General features: G+C 35.5%; 1 protein-coding gene across 1 annotated transcript in view; it reads left to right on the forward strand.

Moving 5' to 3' along the window:
* The window catches only part of LOC137616654 (max-interacting protein 1-like), a 134,513-nt gene extending 111,816 nt beyond the window's left edge, over positions 1-22,697 (forward strand). The window contains exons 4-6 of the mRNA XM_068346578.1: positions 1,015-1,077; positions 12,662-12,804; positions 17,869-22,697. Of these exons, the coding sequence (XP_068202679.1) occupies positions 1,015-1,077; positions 12,662-12,804 (206 nt within the window). The 3' untranslated portion in view covers positions 17,869-22,697. The remainder of the gene's footprint in view (positions 1-1,014; positions 1,078-12,661; positions 12,805-17,868) is intronic.

Genomic DNA, 22,697 nt, shown 5'->3' on the forward strand with positions numbered 1-22,697 from the left:
AAATTTGAGATAAAAAATCCAAAAGAAACAATAAAGTGACTGTTGAACTGAACTATGAACAACACTGAACAATGAAAAATTAACCTCTTGCGATAGGAACGTAGATGAATATTGAATATCAGTATTTAATGGTAACATTCTCTATCTAGGCCATACGATTAGTATTACACAATCCCTTATCTTGGATGGCTTCATACTGATCCATCATACTTACCGGGGTTTGAAGGTTTAAAGGCCGCTCATGAATGGCGGAGGCAAGGGATAGTGATATTGCCCTATCGAAGCGTGTAGTAGGAGATGGTGAATGGTGAAGTGTTAATTTAAAAGCCCATGATACGACGATTGGCGAAATTTAACTGAGGCCCTTTGCGTCAATAGGCGTTGGAGGAGATGATGATAATGATGATGATGATGTGTTCCAGGTGATTAACTATACTCTACATAGAATATACAAAGGTATACGGAAACTAAGACTCGCCAATTTTAATTGATGAATGGGAAAAGGCCTTAAAATGCAGAAATATCAGAGTTTTTAGGTTTTACCTTTATAGTGGCAAGTTGGAGCAATATTTTTTTCATTCTAGTAGGAGCGATAGAAAATGCTCTCAAATTATTATAATTAAAAAGGGATTTTATTGGAAAATATGATAGCAAGGACATATTTTATATGCATTATATATATATAATATATATATATATATATATATATAATGTGTGCGTGTACATTCACACGCTTTCATAATATATATATATATATATATACATATACATATACATACATATATATATATATGTATATATATATATATATATATATGTATGTGTGTGTATGCGTTCGTGTGTACATTCACACGCTTTCATAATATATATATATATATATATATATAGTGTATGTGTGTGTATGGCAAAACTGTTCTTAGGCCAATTGATTCATTAACTATTTTAAGATAGAATGATTACGTACCTGTTGACTGACACATTTCCCTTTTGTTGTTTATTTTTTGTTTTGTGAAGGTGAGCTGCTCAAGGAATTCGCATCAGCACTGGCCTGTCCTCCCTCTCACAACGCCGAGTCCGGTGAGTTTGCATCATTCTTATTTTTTTTTTCTTTTCTTTTTTTTTAAATATTAAATTTCCTGGACTTTTTCATTTCTTTTATTATTGTTTCTTTAATTTTTTTTTTCTTTTTTTTCTTTTTTTTTAAATATTAATTTCCTGGACTTTTTCATTTCTTTTATTATTGTTTCTTTAATTTTTTTTTATTTTTTTGCAAAAATATCTATAATTTCCTGCACTTTTTTATTTTTCTATTATTGTTTCCTTAAGGTGTTTTTCTTTTCTTTTTTTTTTTTTTTTTTTTTTTTTGCAAAAATGTATATGTAAATCTTTTGCACTATTTTTTCATGAATCTCCTCCATTTATATTTGGCTAATAACCATATTCTTTTCTTATTTTTTGGCACTTACAGCAACTCACTATTGTTGTTTGCAATAATCTCTTTAATTTTCCCACTATTTTGTGTTTGTTTTGCATTAACCTCCTCTGTATCTGTTGGCAATAACCATATTATTTATTATTTCTTGCACGAATTTTTTTTTTCAGTAATTTCATTTTTTTTTCCGTGCGTAACCATGTTTTATCTTATTTTCTGTACTAATCTCATCTCTTTTAATTTGTTTTGGGCAATAAACATATTTCTTGCTTGTTTACGCTATCATCTCTATTTTTTATTGTTTTGTACTATTCTTATTTCTGGCATTTTTGTAAACTAATTTTTCAGATTTTTGGCATAATCAGATTTTTTTTATTCTCATCCTAATCTGTTTTTTGGCTCTTTTCCAATCTATTTTTTTTAATTAATTTAACTAATAATTTATTTTCACTAGTCATACTTTTTGGCTCTCCTAACACCATTATCATCATCATCATCTCCTACACCTATAGACGCAAAGGGCCTCAGTTAGATTTCGCCCGTCGTCTCTATCTCGAGCTTTTAATTCAATACGTCTCCATTCATCATTTATTTGGCGCTTCATAGCCCTCAGTCATGTAGGCCTTGGTCTTCCAACTCTTCTAGTGCCTTGTGGAGCCCACCTTAATTTTATAAAAATTTTGAATTTTGCAGCTATATTCTTTATTAAGATTATGTTCGACCCGTATGCGTTTATGTCAGATGGGGCAGGACAAGACCACTGAATTATGCACAATTCAACATTATTTTATCTAAAAGCTAAAAGAAAAATAAGATAGTAAAGGATTCCATTTATCACTATTATTATTATTATTATTATTATTATTATTATTATTATTATTATTATTATTATTATTACTACTTTCAAGCTACAACCCTAGTTGGAAAAGCAGAATGTTATAAGCCTAAAGGGCTCCAACAGGGAAAATAGCCCAGTGAGGAAAGGAAACAAGGAAAAATTAAATGTTTTAAGAACAGGAACATTGAAATAAATATTTCCTTTATAAACTATAAAAACTTCATCAAGGCAAGGGGAAGAGAAGTAAGATAGAATAGTGTGCTTGATTGTACCCTCAAGCAAGATGTTGGCATACATTAAGACCTGTTTATATTTGCGTAACATACATTAAGACCTGTTTATATTTGTGTAACATACATTAAGACCTGTTTATATTTGCGTAACATACATTAAGACCTGTTTATATCTGTGTAACATACATTAAGACCTGTTTATATTTGCGTAACATACATTAAGACCTGTTTATATTTGCGTAACATACATTAAGACCTGTTTATATTTGCGTAACATACATTAAGACCTGTTTATATTTGCGTAACATACATTAAGACCTGTTTATATCTGTGTAACATACATTAAGACCTGTTTATATTTGTGTAACATACATTAAGACCTGTTTATATTTGCGTAACATACATTAAGACCTGTTTATATTTGCGTAATATACATTAAGACCTGTTTATAATTGCGTAAGAAGTTAATTAAAGCCACTTCGGGACCATAATATTTTATTTTATGTAAAAGCTAAAAAAAAAAATAGTAAAGAATTCCATTTGTCTTCGAATATGTTGACATACTTGAAGACCTGTTTATATTTGCGTAAGTAGTTAAGCCACCTCGGGATCATAATCTCGGTTACGCAAGGCTCGGCTGCAGTGTGATACATGTACGCTACACACGCGTACTTACACACACACACACACAGGTGGTGTCCCCGAAAAATGTGGATATATTTAGTTTGGATCCGTGTCCTGAATCTTTTGCGACATTCTCACCAAGGTCTTGGCTGCGCTAACTCTAATAGTCATGCTCCATTAAGAAGTAACGTCTGGCAAAGACGATATTTTTAAACTTGAGGGAAAAAGGGAAGTCATTTGTTATGGTAAAAAAATGGATAGCAATAATTTCCATCATCAAAGGCTTTTTATTTGGGCCAGCCATCAATTCGTTGCCTGGTGAACAACACCAGTAAATTTTGATAAGGCAACATTCGAATAAAGAAAAAAAAACTCTTATTTAAATGTAAAAACATTACCGCAAATCAGTTGTTTAAATAGAAAAAAATCGTTTTATTAAAAGCAAAAAGAAAATGTCTCATATCACAGTTCATTAATTTAAAGTGAGAAAACCTTGAAACGAATTTCAAATCATTTTCTAAGCCAGACGATTTTTTTTATTGCATATCCATATATTTTTTTTATAATGGAATACGAAGTTATATAGATTTATAATATTGCTCGAAAAATATATCAGAAATTAAGACCAAAACTACCAAAGAAATTCAACATTATTAATGATAATGTTGTTGATGCTAATTTAAATTATTATAATTAATTTAACGGTGAAATCGAATTCAGATATGCGCATTTATATTAAATTTAGGACAAATTTCTTACAAAATTTAAACATAAATTGTTCATTTTTATGTTAGACCTCTCTCTCTCTCTCTCTCTCTCTCTCTCTCTCTCTCTCTCTCTCTCTCAACCAAGCTGGATTCATTCCTTTTTTATTACACCAATCTCTCTCTCTCTCTCTCTCTCTCTCTCTCTCTCTCTCTCTTTCATATTGTAGACACGATTGTTTTTATTGACTTGTTTACTTCCAGTTTGTTTATCTCTTGTTGTTTGACCTTCCACTGCCCCATACCTTATCCCCTAACTTGGGGTCACCTTTCCCCCTCAACCCCTCTTTCCCCCTCCCTGTCTTCCCCCTTCCCTTCCCCCTCTATCCTCCTACTTGCTCACATTGATCTTCATCTCCTTAACTCCCTTAACGAATCATGCTCCCTCCCCCTCTAAATTGTCACTCATCCCTTCTCTTCTATTCATCAATCATGAATTTTCACGCCTCATTCTCTCCTTCCACCTTTTATTAACCTCTTTTAGTATATATTTAGTTATATACTAACTTATTTCAATTTATTTGAGGTTAAACTGTTTTAACTGTCTTTAAGGGAAGCTTATTACAGTCGTTTTCATTTGATTATATTACTTTTTTTTCTTTTTTTCTTTTAATCACTGGAAAAAAATCCAGTCTGAACTCTACTCTTTTTGAAAGCAGAAGCGAGCAAAAGTAACATTACATTATCAATGATATCAGTAATAATATTAGATACACTTTCCAATGAGTAATAAGTAAGCCAACAGGCTGTTTGTACAGTTGGCTTCATAAATTCCGGTACACTTCACTGGAAGGTAAAGAGACGTCAGTGTACTGGAATTAGTGAAGCCAACTGTACCTTGTCAGGAGAACACGAAAGTAACTTCTGCACCGGTTATTCGTGATTGATCGGGAGTCTTAACTTTTAAGAACTCAATCTTAACTTTAGTCAGAATTTTTTGGAAAGTTCTTTTTTTTCCAGAGTGTATTTAGAGGCATGTACTTGGTTCCAGTTTAGCTAGAAATATTTTCTGCTGGTAATTTCGAAAGATATATGATATTTTGATGCAAAGTTTCATTTAAGCTAGAAATGTTTTCTTTAAATAATTTGTAAATATATATAAGATATTTTAATGCAAAGTTTCATTTAAGCTAGAAATCTTTGGTGTTGATAATTCCTTCCAAAATATCAGATATTTTAATGCAAAATTTCATTTACGCTGTAAATCTTTCTTTGTAAATAATTTCCAAAATATATGAAATATTTTGATGTAAAGTTTTATTTAAGCTATAAATCTTTGCTGTAGATAAATAAAGAAAATTATATATTTTGGTGCAAAGTTCCATTTAAGCAGGAAACTTTTCTACAGATAATTTCCTAAACAAATTATAGACATTTAAGCTAGATATATATGGTGTGGATAATTTTTAAAACACGAAATACAAGATATTTGGATGCAATTTCCTTAACGAAATATAGACATTTTGATGCTAATTTCCAATCAAGTTATAAATCTATGCTGTGGATAATTTCTAAAAAAAAATACTAGATATTTTTATTCAATTTTCTTAATAGAATATAGACATTTTGATGCAGAGTTCCAATTAAACTATAAATCTATTCTGCTGATAATTTCTAAAAAAAAATACATGATATTTTTATGTAATTTCCTGAACAAAATATAGACATTTTGATGCAAAGTTTTAATCAAGCTAGAAATCTATGCTGAGGATAATTTCTAAAAAAAAAAAAAAAAAAAAAAAAAAAAAAAAAAAAAAAAAAAAAAAAAATACAAGATATTTTGATGCAATTTTATCAAGAAAATATAGTTATTTTGATGTAAAGTACCATTTAAGTTATAAATCTATTCTGTATAATGCTAAAAAACTATAAGATATTTTAATGCGATACGCATTGATGCTGGAGCGGGCGACCCCGTGACATAGAGAAAGGTAGCCAAGTACATCAGTTACTTTAATGATGAATCATACTCGACTGGAAGGGAGAAGGTGCCTATCAAATTAAAGGGGCTGTCTTGTTTGACCTTGCCCTCTCCTCCTCCTCGTCCTCCTCCTCCTCTTCCTCTTCCTCTTCCTCTTCCTCTTCCTCTTCCTCTTCCTTTTCCTCTTCTTCTTCTTCTTCTCCTCCTTTTTCTTCTTCTTCTTCTTCTTCTTCTTCTTCTTCTTCTTCTTCTTCTTCTTGGTATAGTTCAGGTGGCAACGTTTTCAGCGGATCGTCGTAATTGTGTTACTGTTAATTTACTTCTCATTTAGTGGGACCCTTCCTCTCTCTCTCTCTCTCTCTCTCTCTCTCTCTCTCTCTCTCTCTCTCTCTCTCACACACACACAGTGAGCATCTGTCGTTATAAAAGACTCATTAATTTTATGCTAGGTATCATACGAATGAAAATACTGATACAACAGCTGCTTAGTTTTTACTGCATGAAATGAATAATTATTCATAAACTCATCTTATGCAAGGACAAACTTGTCTTTTCAGAGCAAACCTTTTATGTCATTGTAAAACACAAAGGGAAGACCTGGCCCTTAACCTTTTAGTTCTACATGGCAGGAGGAACAGATCACGGAAACTGACTCTCCACATTGCGTGGGGTGGAATGTCCAGTTTGGTCATCGACGCTGAGACTAAGCAACATCGCTCAATCATACGAGAAAAAAAAAATATGTTTAAGGGTTAAAGGTGTCGGGTTTCAGTTCCAGTTTCATCAGAATAGATGATCACTAGAACGTTAGTGGCCTCCCCAGTAAACAGCTTAAACTCACGGTACCGGGTGGTGATCGATCTGCCGCCATACGAATGCTAGGCGAACACGTTACCACTTTGAAACTTTTAGTATCCTAGAAGTATCCGATCACATTTGAATAGCATCTGACAGAGGATTGTAATCCTGTTAATTAGCATCTGAATATAGACGTATCTTCCTCCCCACCGTTATCCTTACATTAAGGGGTCGGTTGCCTGATGCCCCATCTAAGAGCATCAGGCATGGGTTATAATTTGGCACAGAGTTTTTACGATCGCATGCCCTTGCAGTCATCAACCAAAATTATTGGCAGTGAGCCTAACCTTTGACTTAATAGTCCAACTACAAGGCAACAGTTTCCATAGTTATTGGCAGTGCTCCTAGCCATTTGCTAAAGAGCAAAGCTGCAAGGCAGCAGCTGTCCTTTTAGTAGCTTTCTTCGACACGCAGGACGTACGGTGTTGTAGTATTCTTATACTCCTACCACTTACATATCTCATTGGGGTAAATACTGACCGTATTTTGAAAGATGGAAAAGAAGAGAACACAAGAAAGGATTTGTTTGTGACTTACGCTTATGTATCTCTATCTATTGGGGCTACTGCCCAGTCAAGATTATGTGGCACACTATCCAGTAACGAAGGTTCTATACAACGTGGATTTTAAACTCAGTTGCATTGGTTTATACCCCTATTTCTTCACACACGATGCCCATTTTCATTTACTTAATTTTAATCCAATATCCAAATATTATTCAAGAAATGTGATCCAGAGAAATGACTAAACTGCTGTGTAAGAATATCATGTAAAGCTGCTATGCAAGAAAACAAGAATTAAGAATAGTACGGAAATAATGTTTTGCAAGAAAAGAAATATTTTATTACTGGATAGGAAATACCACCGCCAATATGAAAATTTTCTCTCTCTCTCTCTCTCTCTCTCTCTCTCTCTCTCTCTCTCTAACAAACATAATCTATGTAATTTACATATTAGCTCTCTCTCTCTCTCTCTCTCTCTCTCTCTCTCTCTCTCTCTTTAACAAACAATCTACGTAATTTACATATTAGCTCTCTCTCTCTCTCTCTCTCTCTCTCTCTCTCTCTCTCTCTCATTTTTATCCTCGGTGTTTAAGAACAAATTATTAGAGTTCGAGTGAAACATTTATCCATGGGATTTCCAACGACACAGATGATTGAAACGAGACTGGCGTCTCCTGAATATGTATAAGCGCATGCGTACTTTCCTTCTTTTTTTCGCGGAATTTTTAATGGCCGCTTATGTCGTAAATTCTCGGAATTGGCGCTACTTGGCACGTTAATGTTTATTCAAGGTGGGAGCGGTGTTTTGCAAAACAAATGGTTCAGGGAGAGCCTTTTTTTTTACATTAATATTCGTGTGATTATTGACGTCTGACTTTTGAGAGGGGTGCGTATTTAAAGGCGTAATAAGTGTGTGTGTACGGACACGCATATATACTGTACCTATAGAAATCCAAAGACATGCATACACACACTCACACAAAAGACACAAACACATTATAGATTTATATATCTCATTAGTCGTTACTAGTCCACTGCAGATATATATATATATATATATATATATATATATATATATATATATATATATATATATATATATATTGTGTGTGTATGTATGTATGTATGTATGTATGGATGGATGTATGTATGTACGTATGTATAAAGGGATTGTCTATCATACGCAGCCATGATGATCTTTTAAACAATGATTGAAGAACTTACACAATATTCCCTGTAACTTAGTAACTTATACAAAAATATATCGTTAATGGTCGTCTAGCCTTATACCTCGTACATGTGTTCGTAATTTTAACAGTTTTATCTTTTTTTTTTCTTTTTAGCTAATTAAGTCCTAATTTAAATATAATTTGATTCACGCGATACCAAAGGAATAAAAACTAAAAAAAAAATACATAGAAAACTAACCTTCATAGAGGATATTTTAATAGAGAAACTGTAATGCAGGTAAACGATACTTGTGGTGCCCTTACGTAAATAGGATCACTATGTGAAACAAGACACGGGAATATAATTCAAATTTGTTATTTCAAAATTAAACACAGTTCTTCATTGATATGCATTATTTACTCAATTAATCTCTTTTTATTCATTCGCGTTTATCTATTAAACTCCACTGCTAATTCCAGAATCCTACATATATTCTATCTCACTTTCTACAATTTATCTTTCCTCATTTACTTTCTAGAGTATCTTTTCACTCGTACTAATGTTACCTGCATTGCCCTCATAGTTTATATACCTTCATTCCCCCTCGGATATCTCTATATTAATGACACCGTCATTATCCTTGAAGGTTTAAAGGCCGCTCATGAATGGCATAAGCAAGGGACAATGCCCCAGAGACTGACCATATTTCACATGATCAGCGCCCAAGCCCCTCTCTACCCAAGCTAGGACCTAGGCAATGGCTGCTGATGCCTCAGCAGACACACCTATAGGCTCCAGAAACCCTCCCCCCCCCCCCCATCCATAGCTCACAAGGATGGTGAGGTTACATCGACCAAAAGGACTAACAAGTTTAAGTAGGACTCGAACCCCAGTCTGGCAATCACTAGGCAAAAACGCTACCACCAAGCCATGCTAATGATATCTTCACTCTCTCCCCAGATGTATCTTTCTACTCCAGCTAACCACACTTTCGTTCACTTCTAAAAGCGTTGAAATATTTAGTTCGTTTACTAAAATGTTATTTTGGTTTTGCCAAGAGCAACGAATCCTTTTATATAATTGTGCCATGGTGATGCGGAAACACGTTTTATGAGTTTCTTATCTGTTAGTTATCTTATAAACCAGTTCTTGTTTACACTTGAGATATCTAAAGCCTTTTATTTATGGAATGTAATCCATGGTTAAAAACCTTAATCTCTTTTGGCTTCTCTTACAGTAATGGATGATAATCTCCCTTATATAATATACAGCGAGTATATATATATATATATATATATATATATATATATATATATATATATATATATATATATATATATATATAAAGGACATGTCTGATGCCTTTATTTCTTTCCGGTCACGCTTAGTGGTATTGGCAGACGTATGATTACTTGGTCTCTCCCCGTCCCTTGGGGATGGAGAGAGGGAGTAAACTTACCCTGTTGAAGGGAGTTGTAGTTACGAATGGGAGAAGGGGGGGGAAGTCTAGAAGGCTATATATGTGTGTGTGCATATCTATCTATCTAAATTTATTGCCCTCATTGTTGACGGGTCGCGTACACTAGTTTGATATATTTTTAGCATACAGTGATCTCTTTTCACGTTTGCTTAATTGTCGCTTTCATTTCAAGCACAGGCTTGATGAGAGAGAGAGAGAGAGAGAGAGAGAGAGAGAGAGAGAGAGAGAGAGAGAGAGAGAGAGAGAGCCTTTGTTTCTCGTCTCGCTGGCAGGTGATTTCAAGGTTACTCACTTGGCACTCCGTGCCATCGTTGCAATAAGGGCTGGGTGCCACAGGTGGAGTTGATAAAGTTGCTTCCAATGTGTAGCTGTGAGGATGCAGATGTACGTATAATATTATTGAAGTTTTATTGGACATTATATAATTTCAATAATTCTTGATTTAAATGTAGCTATACGTATTTCCAATTATTATTATTATTATTATTATTATTATTATTATTATTATTATTATTATTTTTATTATTATTATTATTATTATTACTTGCTAAGCTACAACCCTAGTTGGAAAAGCGAGATACTATAAGCCCGAGGGATCCAACAGGGAAAATAGCCCCGTGAGGAAAGGAAATAAGGAAACTTACAAGAGAAGTGATTAACAATTAAAATAAAAAAAAAATTCAAGAACGGTAATAAAATTAATATAAGTCTTTTATATATAAACTACAAAAACTTAAGAAAAGAAGAGGAAGATAAATAAGATAGAATAAGGTAACCGGAAATGCTATGGCACTATCCGAGACCAGAGAATGTTGGTTGATTTTGGAGTTTCCTTCTCTTAGGAAAGCTGCTTACCATAGCTAAAGAGTCTTCTACCCTAACCGAAAGGAAATTGACCACTGAACAATTACATTTCAGTCGTTAACCCCTTGATAGAAGAATTTTTGGGTAATCTCAGTGTTGTCAGGTGTATGAGGACAGAAGAGAATGTATAAAGAGTATGTCAGACTATTCGGTGTGTGAGTGTGTAGGCAGAAGAAAAATGAGCCGTAACCAGAGAGAAGGGTCCAATGTAGTACTGTCTGGCCAGTCAAAGGACCCAATAACTCTTTAGTGATAGTATCTCAACAGGGGGCAGGTGCCCTGGCCAACCTGCTACCTACTAATAAGGTACTCCTTCTGTCTCTTTATATTTACTGATTTATGTGTAGTTATTCAAAATGCAAGTAAATGTAAAATTTTGATTATAGGAATTTTTTTAGAAAATTATTTTAGTTACCTATACAAAAGTTAATAATGTTGAAATTGATGCACGATTTCGAAAAGTCTACGGATGTCGTTTGTCACGTTTAACTTACTGTTTTGGCAAATTTTTTTTTACCCACATTTCCAATTTTACTCAACGTTTAATTGAATATTCATATAAATAATGGGCGAAAGATTTTGCATAACCAAACAGGATTAAAGATATAGACGTATTATATTCTCAAGAATGGTCAAACATTTTTGCATACCCAAACAGGATAAAGAATCTAGACGTATATTCTGAAGAATAGGGAAACGTTTTTGCATAGCCATTTAGGATAAAGAATCTAGACAATTGTTTGATGGAACAAGTTTAATTCTAATAATAGTGAAAGTTATAAATATAAACTTTGCATCACTTCATGGTACATTAAAGATATTTCATTATCAAAAGCTTGGAAGTTAGAACTAGTTTACCATGAAGTTTGATGATTTTGATTCTTTGGTTTGAATGCGTACAGGAAATATATTTCAATAAAATCTTGTGTTTTTCTTTCAAATGCTTGAAATAAATATAGAAATTTTATTCCAGTTGTGACCAAGTTGCGGGATTATTTTCCTAGTCGGGTAGTTGAATCAGTAGAACTTCAAAATTTCAAACTTGCAGCAAAGGTTTTAATGTTGAACAGGCTGACATAAGTCTTTTTATAGCTTATATATGAAATGTCTGTTTTAATGTTGTTAATGTTTTTAAAATATTTTACTTTAATTGTTCATTACTGCTTATATCGTTTATTTATTTCCTTATTTCCTTTCCCCACTGGGCTATTTTTCCTGTTGGAGCCCTTGGGCTTTTAGCATCTGGTTTTTCCAACTAGGGTTGTAGCTTAGTTAATAATAATAATAATAATAATAATAATAATAATAATAATAATAATAATAATAATAATAATAATAATAATAATACTTCGTGGTCATTCAAACTTACAACGAATGCTTTGATGATGAACATGCTCACATAAGTCTCTTTTTAGAGTTTATTTTTGAAAGATCTATCTTGATTGTTCATAAAATATTTTGTTTTGATTGTTCATTACTGTGCTTGTAGTTTATTTCTTTCCTTATTTTCTCACTGGGCTGTTTTTCTCTGTTGGAGCCTTTTGGCGTATAGAATTCTGCTTTTCTAATTAGGGTTGTAGCTTGGATAATAATAATAATAATAATAATAATAATAATAATAATAATAATAATAATAATAATAATGATAATAATAATAATATGGAAACTTACAGGACAAGCTCATGATCTTTTATTATTTGTGTTATGAATCTATCTGTCTATCTATCTATCTAGGTGCCACGTCTTCGACATGGGCTATCAATTGCCTCCACCTGCTCCTGTCTCTATCTCTGTATAAATTGTCTTGCTGTTACATTATCATTTAATATTAAGAATAACTGTACACATTAAGTAAGAATAACTGTACACATTAAGTAAGAATAACTTTACACATTAAGTATGACCCCCGTCTCACGTTTCCTTGCAAACTGCACTTAATCCAAACTGTATTTATATGACAATGTCGCTTTTCAGATGAGGTGGACATCCTCGGGTACGGCAGTAACCAGAGTGACACCGATGACCATTCGTCCATCCAGTCGTCTGCAAGCGATGGTGGAGTCACCGTCTCCACTCGCCGTCTGACCATTACGGAACCCCCTTCACATGCCCTTTAGGTAACCATCCTCCTCCCTTCCCTGCCTTGGTTTTTTGTGCCTTCCACCAGCAGGTTTGCTTGTATGCCTCTCTCACCAGCAGGTTTGCTTGTATACCTCTCCCACAAGCAGATTTGCTTGTATGTCTCTCCCACAAGCAAGTATGCTTGTATGCCTCTCACCAACTGATTTGCTTGTATGTCTCTCTCACCAGCAGGGTTGCTTGTATGCCTCTCCCACCAGCAGATTTTCTGGTATGCCTCTCACCAGCAGGTTTGCTTGTGCGCCTCTCCTACCAGTAGGTTTGCTTGTATGCCCCTCCCACCAGCAGGTATGCTTGTATACCTCCCCCACAAGCAGATTTAATTGTTTGTTGCTCCCACCAGCAAGTTTGCTTGTATGCCTCTCTCACCAGTAGATTTGCCTGTATGCCTCTCCCACCAGCAGGTTTGCTTGTATGCCTCTCACCAATAGGTTTGCTTGTATACCTCTCTTACCAGCAGGTTTGCTTATATACCTCTCCCACAAGCTGATTTGCTTGTATGTCTCTCCCACCAGCAAATTTGCTGGTATGCCTCTCACCAGCACGTTTGCTTGTGCGCCTCTCCCACCAGTTGGTTTGCTTGTATGCCTCTCCCACCAGCAGGTTTGCTTGTGTACCTCTTCCACAAGCAGATTTAATTGTATGCCTCTCTCACCAGCAGGTTTGCTTGTATGCCTCTCCCACTAGCAGGTTTGCTGGAATACCTCTCCCACTAGCAGATTTTATTGTATGTCTCTCCCACCAGCAAGTTTGTTTGTATGCCTCTCCCACAATCAGATTTACTTGTATGCTTCTCTCACCAGCAGGTTTTCTTGTAAACCTCTCACACCAGCAGATTTGCTTTTGTGCTTCTCTCACCAGCAGGTTTGCTTGTATGCCTCTCCCTCAAGCAGATTTACTTGTATGTCTCTCTCACCAGCAGGTTTGCTTGTAAACCTCTCACACCAGCAGAATTGCTTTTGTGCCTCTCTCACCAGCAGGTTTGTTTTTCTGCCTCTCCCACCAGAAAATTTGCTTGTGCGCCTCTCTCACCAGTAGTTTCGCTTGTGTGCCTCTCTCATCAGCAGGTTTGCTTGTGTACCTCTCCCACCAGCATATTTGCTTGTATACCTCTCCTACCAGCAAGTTTGCTTGTATGCCTCTCCCATGAGCAGATTTGCTTGTATACCTTTCCCACCAGCAGGTTTGCTTGTATGCCTCTCCCATGAGCAGATTTGCCTGTATACCTTTCCCACCAGCAAGTTTGCTTGTACACCTCCCACCAGCAGATTTTCTTGTGTGCCTCTCCCACCAGCAGATTTGCTTGTATACCTCTCCCACAAGTAGATTTGCTTGTATGCCTCTCCCACCAGCAGATTTTTTTTCTATACCTCTCCCACTAGCAGATTTGCTTGTATACCTCTCCCACGAGCAAGTTTTGTTTTATGCCTCTCAGCAGCAGATTTTCTTGAGTGCCTCTCCCACCAGCAGATTTGCTTGTATACATCTCCCACAAGAAAATTTGCTTGTATGCCTCTCCCACCAGCAGATTTGCTTCTATAACTTTCCCACCAGCAGATTTGCTTGTATGCCTTTCCCACCAGCAGATTTGCTTGTATACATCTCCCACGAGCAAGATTGCTTGTATGCCTCTCACCAACAGATTTTCTTGTGGGCCTCTCCCACCAGCAGATTTGCTTGTATACCTCTCCTAACAGCACATATTCTTGTATGCCTTTCTTACCAGCAGGTTTGCTTGTGTGGCTCTCACCAGCAGATTTTCTTGAGTGTCTCCCCCACCAGAAGATGTGATTGTATAAATCTCCTACAAGAAGATTTGTTTGTATACTTGTCCCACCAGCAGATTTGCTTCCATACCTCTCCCACCAGCAGATTTGCTTGCATGCTTTTCCCACCAACAGATTTGCTTGCATGCTTTTCCCACCAGCAGATTTGCTTGTATGCCTACCACCAGCAGATTTTCTTGTGTGCCTCTCCCACCAGCAGATTTGCTTCTATACCTCTCCCACCAGCAGATTTGCTTGTATACCTCTCCTAACAGCAGATTTGCTCGTAGGCCTCTCTCACCAGCAGGGTTGCTTCTGTGGCTCTCCCACCAGTAGATTTGCTTCTGTGCCTCTCCCACCAGCAGATTTGCTTGTGTGTCTCTCCCACCAGTAGATTTGCTTGTGTGCCTATCCCATCAGCAGATTTGCTTGTATGCCTCTCCCACCAGCAGATTTGCTTGTATACCTCTCCTAACAGCAGATTTGCTCGTATGCCTCTCTCACCAGCAGGGTTGCTTGTGTGGCTCTCCCACCAGTAGATTTGCTTCTGTGCCTCTCCCACCAGCAGATTTGCTTGTGTGTCTCTCCCACCAGCAGGTTTGCATGTATGCCTCTCTCACCAGCAGGTTTGCTTGTGTGCCTATCCCATCAGCAGATTTGCTTGTGTACCTCTCCCACCAGCAAATTTGCTTGTTTGCATCCGTCACCAGCATATTCGCTTGTGTGGCTCTCCCACCAGCAGATTCACTTGTGTACCTCTCCCATCAGCAGGTTTCCATGTATGCCTCTCTCACCAGCAGGTTTGCTTGTGTATCTCTCCCACCAGCAGGTTTGCATGTATGCCTCTCTCACCAGCAGGTTTGCTTGTGTGTCTCTCCCACCAGCAGGTTTGCATGTATGCCTCTCTCACCAGCAGGTTTGCTTGTGTGCCTATCCCATCAGCAGACTTGCTTGTGTACCTCTCCCACCAGCAAATTTGCTTGTTTGCATCCCTCACCAGCATATTCGCTTGTGTGACTCTCCCACCAGCAGATTCACTTGTGTACCTCTCCCACCAGCAGATTCACTTGTGTACCTCTCCCACCAGCAGATTTGCTTTTGTGCCTCTCCCACCAGCAGATTTCCTTGTGTGCCTCTCTCACCATCAGGTTTGCTTTTGTGCCTCTTCACCAGTAGGTTTGCTTTTATGTCTTAGTTGTTGTCGAGTTATTGATTGAATTCCCTATTTTTTAGGGTTATTTGTGTCTAAGAAGAAATTAGATTTTTATTCTGTGGGTTCAGATTTAATATGTGCTTCCTCACATGACAGCAGTACGATTGTAGTTAATATTTGTATATATATATATATATATATATATATATATATATATATATATATATATATATATATATATATATATATATATGTGTGTGTGTGTGTGTGTGTGTGTGTGTGTGTATTAGAAAGGTGTTGCAGCAACATTTGAATCTTCTAAAAGACGACTTTATCAGCCTAACAATGTTCTTTTATCTGAAGAATGGTACATAGACCAGATTCTGTGTACGAACAGGAAGGACCAGCCTTTCTTTGTAACTTCAGTGACTCTCTTGGATTTGGATTTCGTGGGTTCCTGATGATTGGCCATCATCTCTTCAGGCCCCCTGAGAATCTACAGTATATAGTAGGTTGGACAAGGCAACAGCCACCCGTCAAGATGTTGCTGCTTGAGAGGTACTGGGTCCATTGACTTGCCAGATAATACTGCATTGAATCCCTGTCTGGCTATAGCTCATTTTTCCTTTGCCTACACATACACCGAATAGTCTGGCCTATTATTTACTCATTCTCCTCTTTCCTCATACACCTGACGACACTCAAGATAACCAAAACATTTCTTCACTCAAAGGGTCAACTACTTTACTGTAATTGTTCAGTGGCTACTTTCCTCTATGTAAGGTAGAGGAGACTCTTCAGGTATGGCAACCAGCTCTTCTAGGGGAACACTCCTAAATCAAACCATTGTTCTCTAAGTCTTGGTCAATGCCATAGCCTCTGTACCATGGCCTTCCACTGTCTTGAGTTAGGGTTCTCTTGCTTGAGGGTACACTTAAGCAATTTTCTGTTTCCTTATTAACTTTCCTCACTGGGCTATTTTCTGCTTTAGACCCGTTGGACCTGTAGCATCTTGTTTTTCCAACTAGGTTTGTAGCTTAGCTAGTACGGTATTGATAGATACCAGAAACACGCAAGTGGGAGGAAATGTCTGAGGCCTTTGTTCTGCAGTGTACTAGTAATCGCTGATGATAATTATATATACAGTATATATATATATATATATATATATATATATATATATATATATATATATATATATATATATACTAGGATATATATATATATATATATATATATATATATATATATATATATATATATATATATATATATATATGTGTGTGTGTGTGTGTGTGTGTGTATGTATATGTATATATATATATATATATATATATATATATATATATATATATATATATATATGTGTGTATGTATATATATATATATATATATATATATATATATATATATATATATATATATATATATATATACTGTATGCACTTTTTGTCCTCGTATACTTTTCTCCTTTTATCTTTGACTTTCTTTATACTTTCTTTTTTACGTGCCCTCCTTTTTATTCATCCTATTTGGTCTTTCTTCACTCTGATCTTATTAGTCTGTATGAATTTTTATCACACAGACTAATTCATTGTTTCCAACAGTTCCTAATGATTTCTCATTTCCATCCTTTATTCAATACTAGATTTCTCTGGTAATGTCATTGAATCTATTAAAAGACTTGAGTTTTCCTTTAAAAGATTTGATGTATTGTTTAGATACTAAAGTATTTTGTCCCATTACTTAAAGTCTTCAATTTGATATTAGATAGTCCTTTTCTTCTTATGAAGGTATATTTTATGTTAATGAATATGGAGATGTATCTAATAAATTAAATAGTGTTTTATTTCCATTTCTTGAACTACGATATGCTATAGTTATTAAGAACACTGTTGTATTATCTGTTACTATTTCATTGACAGCATCACTTGGTGTAATACAGAAGATTCTTACCAATGTTTTGTCATACAGAAATCAATTGATATTTTAGAATAATACTGTTTACCAACAGCCATCACAATTTTACACAACTTTGTGTACAGAAATCTAATATATGAGAATAATTCTGTTTACCAACATCCATTACAATGCAAACATTAAGATGTCTTGTTTCTCGGCAGGTAGTGGCGATATTGTAGGAGTGAGGAGTCGCGGCGATACCAAGCAACAATGGATCTGACACAAGACTTTTAGATACTATGGTGATATAAGTTAACTTTATGAAGAGTCCTTTAGTGATGAAAGCTAACAAATCCTATCTCATTACCAAGAACAGAGAGAGAGAGAACACAAGTACAGCAGTTCAGACCTATAAAACCATATCCTGTATGACAATAGAATTCCTCCACCAGACATTTCAATTTCATGACAAGTCGGATTCGTCAGTTTCTTTGTATTTTCTTGATATTTATATTTTTAAGCCTCAAAGGAATAAGAATAGAAATTTCCTCTTACACCATGGTATCAGAAAATCTTGTTTGCTGGTTTGAGAGATGAAGAAGCAACAAAAAAAATAAATTAATATATATATAAAGCACATTGTTATCATTGAGAATGTGAACTTTTAAATGGTGGTTTTTTTTTGAAGTTGTATGTGAACACTAGTAGAGAGGTGTTCAGTGGATGAGTGATTGCTGTGCAGATATTTAAAATATTTTGCGTATAAAAAGGAAGATGTGAAATATTTAATAAGGAAGATGTGTACATTTTTTTTTTTTTTTGTCGGATGTAAGATCGTTTATCTTGTCCAAAAATACCCATCCCTTTCTTCCACCCAGCCAATCCAGAAGAAGGGAACAAAAACATAAACAAAAAACACTTACTCTGTACACATGAGTGCAAAGTAGCTTTGTGTTGAACTGGTGTAAAGGAAAAATCCGTTCTAGTCACATTGAAGATTTTCCCAGAATGAATACCACTGTATTATCAGTGATATTAGTTGCTTCTATCCAAACTATGGAATAACAGCAAGAGTTTATATATTTTTTGATAAGGCAAGAAGGTTATTATAAAAAATGGTTGGTAGTACATCCAAATAAATAAAAAGGCCACTGACTTGGAAATAATAACAATGATGAATAAACCGCTATTGTTGAGAATACAGAAGGCTGGTGTCGGCAACGTCTCGCCTCACGCCACCTTCTTCTATCATTATCCGTCTTGGACAAAATGTGTTTTTCCTGATATTTTGCGCAATGTGATTACCAGCCGGTGAATTCTTTCTTATCTGGTAATGTCCTTTTAAATCTCAATGAAATATAGACTGAGTACAGTTTCTTCCTGATGGTTTTTTGTAGTCATTGATAATTGTCATTGTTGCACAATTTGTCCATGATGGAAAACCATCGAGTCATTTTACTAGTAACCCAATCCACTGTGGAATGTGTCAACAGATCTCCACCCCCCTTCCCTTAAAATGAAAAGAGAAAAAAAATTAAAAAAAAGACTGCCCAGGGGTCCCCCTCCCCCTCTCCTCCCTTCCTTCATCTTTGAAAATCTTTACATTATAGTTTATAGATTTATAGTTTTGGTATCATCTGGCTCATTCCTGTTAACTATTGCAATATTTTGTATTTTTATTCGTCTCATATTTTACTGCACTGTTTCTGCCTTGAAATTATTATTCTATCTATCTATCTATCTATTATATATAATAAAAGCACTGTACACCATATGTGTCGAGGTAAAGCCAGAACCAAACAGATCCTTTGCCGTTAACGTTTCAGTATGTTATCTGCCTCTGTGCATCATTAATGCAATATTGGAAGAGACTTTTTCTAACCGGGAACGATAGAATGAAGACGAGTTGGTGCTAAACACATGGATTTTTATTTATTATTATTTTTTGCAAGAATGTGGTCATGTTTTACTGCCAGAATAACAAGCGAAGTGATCGGACACGAACTGATATAATCTTAGCAGATGCTGATCCTGCAAATCAAATAACTGTGATAGACCTTCAAAAGGATTGGAACTGAAATGTACACTGTATGTACTCTATATATATGTATATGTGTATTATATCTTGACATATATATAACTATGTATTGCATATACACAGCATACAAGAATATGTACTGTACTTTCATCACATACGAGTTGATGTTCATTTTTCATTCCACTTGATACAAACACATAAACTTACAGTTTTGTGGGAAATATATACATATTTACTTACAGATAAGAATTTTAATATATACTTTACATGTATATATATGTGCACTCATATATTGTATGTATTTACACAATATGCTGTATAACTACAGTATTCACATATGTACAATATGTTAATAGGTACGCATAGATATACATCTTATGTATATTTTTACCTAATACACAATTCTGTAAGTCCATGTATATATATATAGATACTTATACTGTATAATGAGAAACAATGCAATAATACTGCCATCTATTTAACTGCCATAAATGAGAATGCAAGTATATCTTCCACAGTTTTACTGGATTCCCATAGTTATACTGTGTTTATTTACAAACTATAGTACACTTAATATATTCATCTGATTAGGTTCTGGCCTGGCCTAGATATTTAGATCAAACTTTTTTGATATTGTATTTTGTAATTTAGCTGTGAAAGTTTTGACAGGACACCTGGGCCATGTCTCTTGTACAGTGTATATACTGACTAGTACAACAAGTAGAGTCTGGACACAGGGTACCAGCCTTTTCCACTGGACTCCTGGTAGCTTTAATTTCTGCTAATTCCATAGGATTTTCTCATTTATATTCTTTATATTTTATTAGATTTTATTTATTTTGATTATTGTATCTGTAATGGGATTGGCTTGAAATGCTCCAGTGAATTGTCATTTCTTTTTAGTACACCCTCCCCCCAAAAAAAAGTTTTATGTATATTGATTTAGCTTGTAGCAAATTTTAGTTCTAGATTTTATTGTAGAGAAGAACCTTATCGAAGAACCTTACTGCCCTACTTCAAAGCACTCAGTGTGAAAACAGTGAGACCTTGTTCTTACAGACTTTAATACCATTTGCAGAAGCACGCACATCCCTCAGGACACTTGTCCATGTATGTGAGCCACTATGTGCATGTATGGTGACCTGCCATGTGTTCATAGATTTATGTGTACCTGAGGTGCTGCTTGTAAATGTTGTGGCCACAAGCCGTCCCGAGAGGTGTTGGGTGGTGCTTATACAAGTTCTTGAAATTTAACATAGGTGTGTGGACTTCGAAAATGACAATTTCCTCTAAGGCCTGCACTTGTTTTAAACACTGATTAGTGGTAATTAGTAATTTCTTTATCAGTGCTCCCCTAGCTTCAAGAATGTTCATGTGTAGCCGAGAGTAAATGCTAATGTGTTACGATAAACAAATACAAGCCTTACAAAGTTTCAGTAAACTTCTGTATTTTTACTTCTCTAGTTTCTGCTAACTCCTCTCAACAGTGAGTCACTTATATGCACCACCCAAAGCCTTTCAGAGTAAAAGATTTCTGGCTTGGCTTAGATGTGCAATAATTGTTATTGATAAGCTGACATTGTTAGATTGACCTGCAATGGAGTACCGCTGGCAAAGCAACAGTATCCTGTGCACTCTCAGGAATTTTCCTCAATGGATTGAAATCTACGCCACATTTCTAGAAACTATATATCTATAAATTATAGCTTGTGTGTCACTGAGCTGTGAGAGTAACGTACTAAACTTCTCTACATACATCGTTATTGTTGTCATTTTTACAAGTGAGGCTTCTATAAGAAAAATTAATGACAAAACTTTGCCATGATTTGGTTTCAAATCAAGATGAGATATTTCCCTAGTGATAAAAATTAAGTTTAACAGTGTTTGTGGGTAAATTGTTAGCATAAGTCTTCATGACACTATTACCCACAGGGCCTTCAATGTTACTGTAGTCAGTCGCTGCCAACCAGCTGTACTATACTTGTGCTGCCAGGCTACAGATTATCTAATGAAGAGTTACTAATTGAAAGAGGTTTAAGAATGTTTCATCTTAAATATAAAATAATTGTATCATTAGCTTCAGTGGATGTCATGGCCCCTAATACTGTAGACCTGGCATCACGGTTTATATTTGACTCTGAATGTGAGTGGAAATTGCATATTTCTGCATCTTTCACGACCACCTTACCAAATGTTTTTGCATACCTAAATTGGAGTTTTATTCCAGTTGTTATGCTTTCAGATCAGGTGAAAAGGAACTTCTGTATAAAAAAGATTTGCACCCTGTTGAATATTTTTAAAATCATTTCCCAAATATAGTAGTAATTTGACTGTCATTGCAGTTATGGATGCCGAGTAACTTTAAAAGTCGCGATGTAAGACTATCTTTTTAGTCTTGTGTAAGATATGGTACAGGTGCTTCAGAGTCATCTGCGACACTGAGGTTCTTCCCTCTATTACTTTAGTTTGATCTCGTGAGATGCCTGGACAAAATGCACACCTTTACAACAAGCACTAGTGTGAAGTGTCCTTTCACAGCAGTGCAGAACCCAGACTCAATCTAACAGTGAGCGTAAAGCATTTTGGGACAGTTGTAGTGTGCATTATGTCATCTGGTGCCCACCCGAGCACACTGACAAGTGCAGCCATGGCCAACGTGCCCAAGGCCCATCACCTGTCATCACCATTCCTTATCATTATTGTTCCCAATATTACTTCTGTGTAAACCTTGACAGAGTCAAGAAGCACAAATGATATGTAAGAGAGCCAAGAGATTTCTGCTCTTTCAAGAGTCGAGAGAATGAAATATAGTTGTGCATAAGCACTAGGGCGATGGTGGTGGCGGCAGGTGGGTGGTGATGTGTACACCTTTATCCTCAATGGAACAGTGGGGTGGGTGCTCACAAAAAATGTACAAAATGAAAAAATTGTTCATATTGTGTCTGAATGTGTCTTGCCCTTTCTAATTCCTTCGCAAGCTATGCAGGAGACGGGGTAAGTACTAGATTACGA

Source organism: Palaemon carinicauda, chromosome 22 (assembly GCF_036898095.1).
Source record: "Palaemon carinicauda isolate YSFRI2023 chromosome 22, ASM3689809v2, whole genome shotgun sequence".
Taxonomy (NCBI): domain Eukaryota; kingdom Metazoa; phylum Arthropoda; class Malacostraca; order Decapoda; family Palaemonidae; genus Palaemon; species Palaemon carinicauda.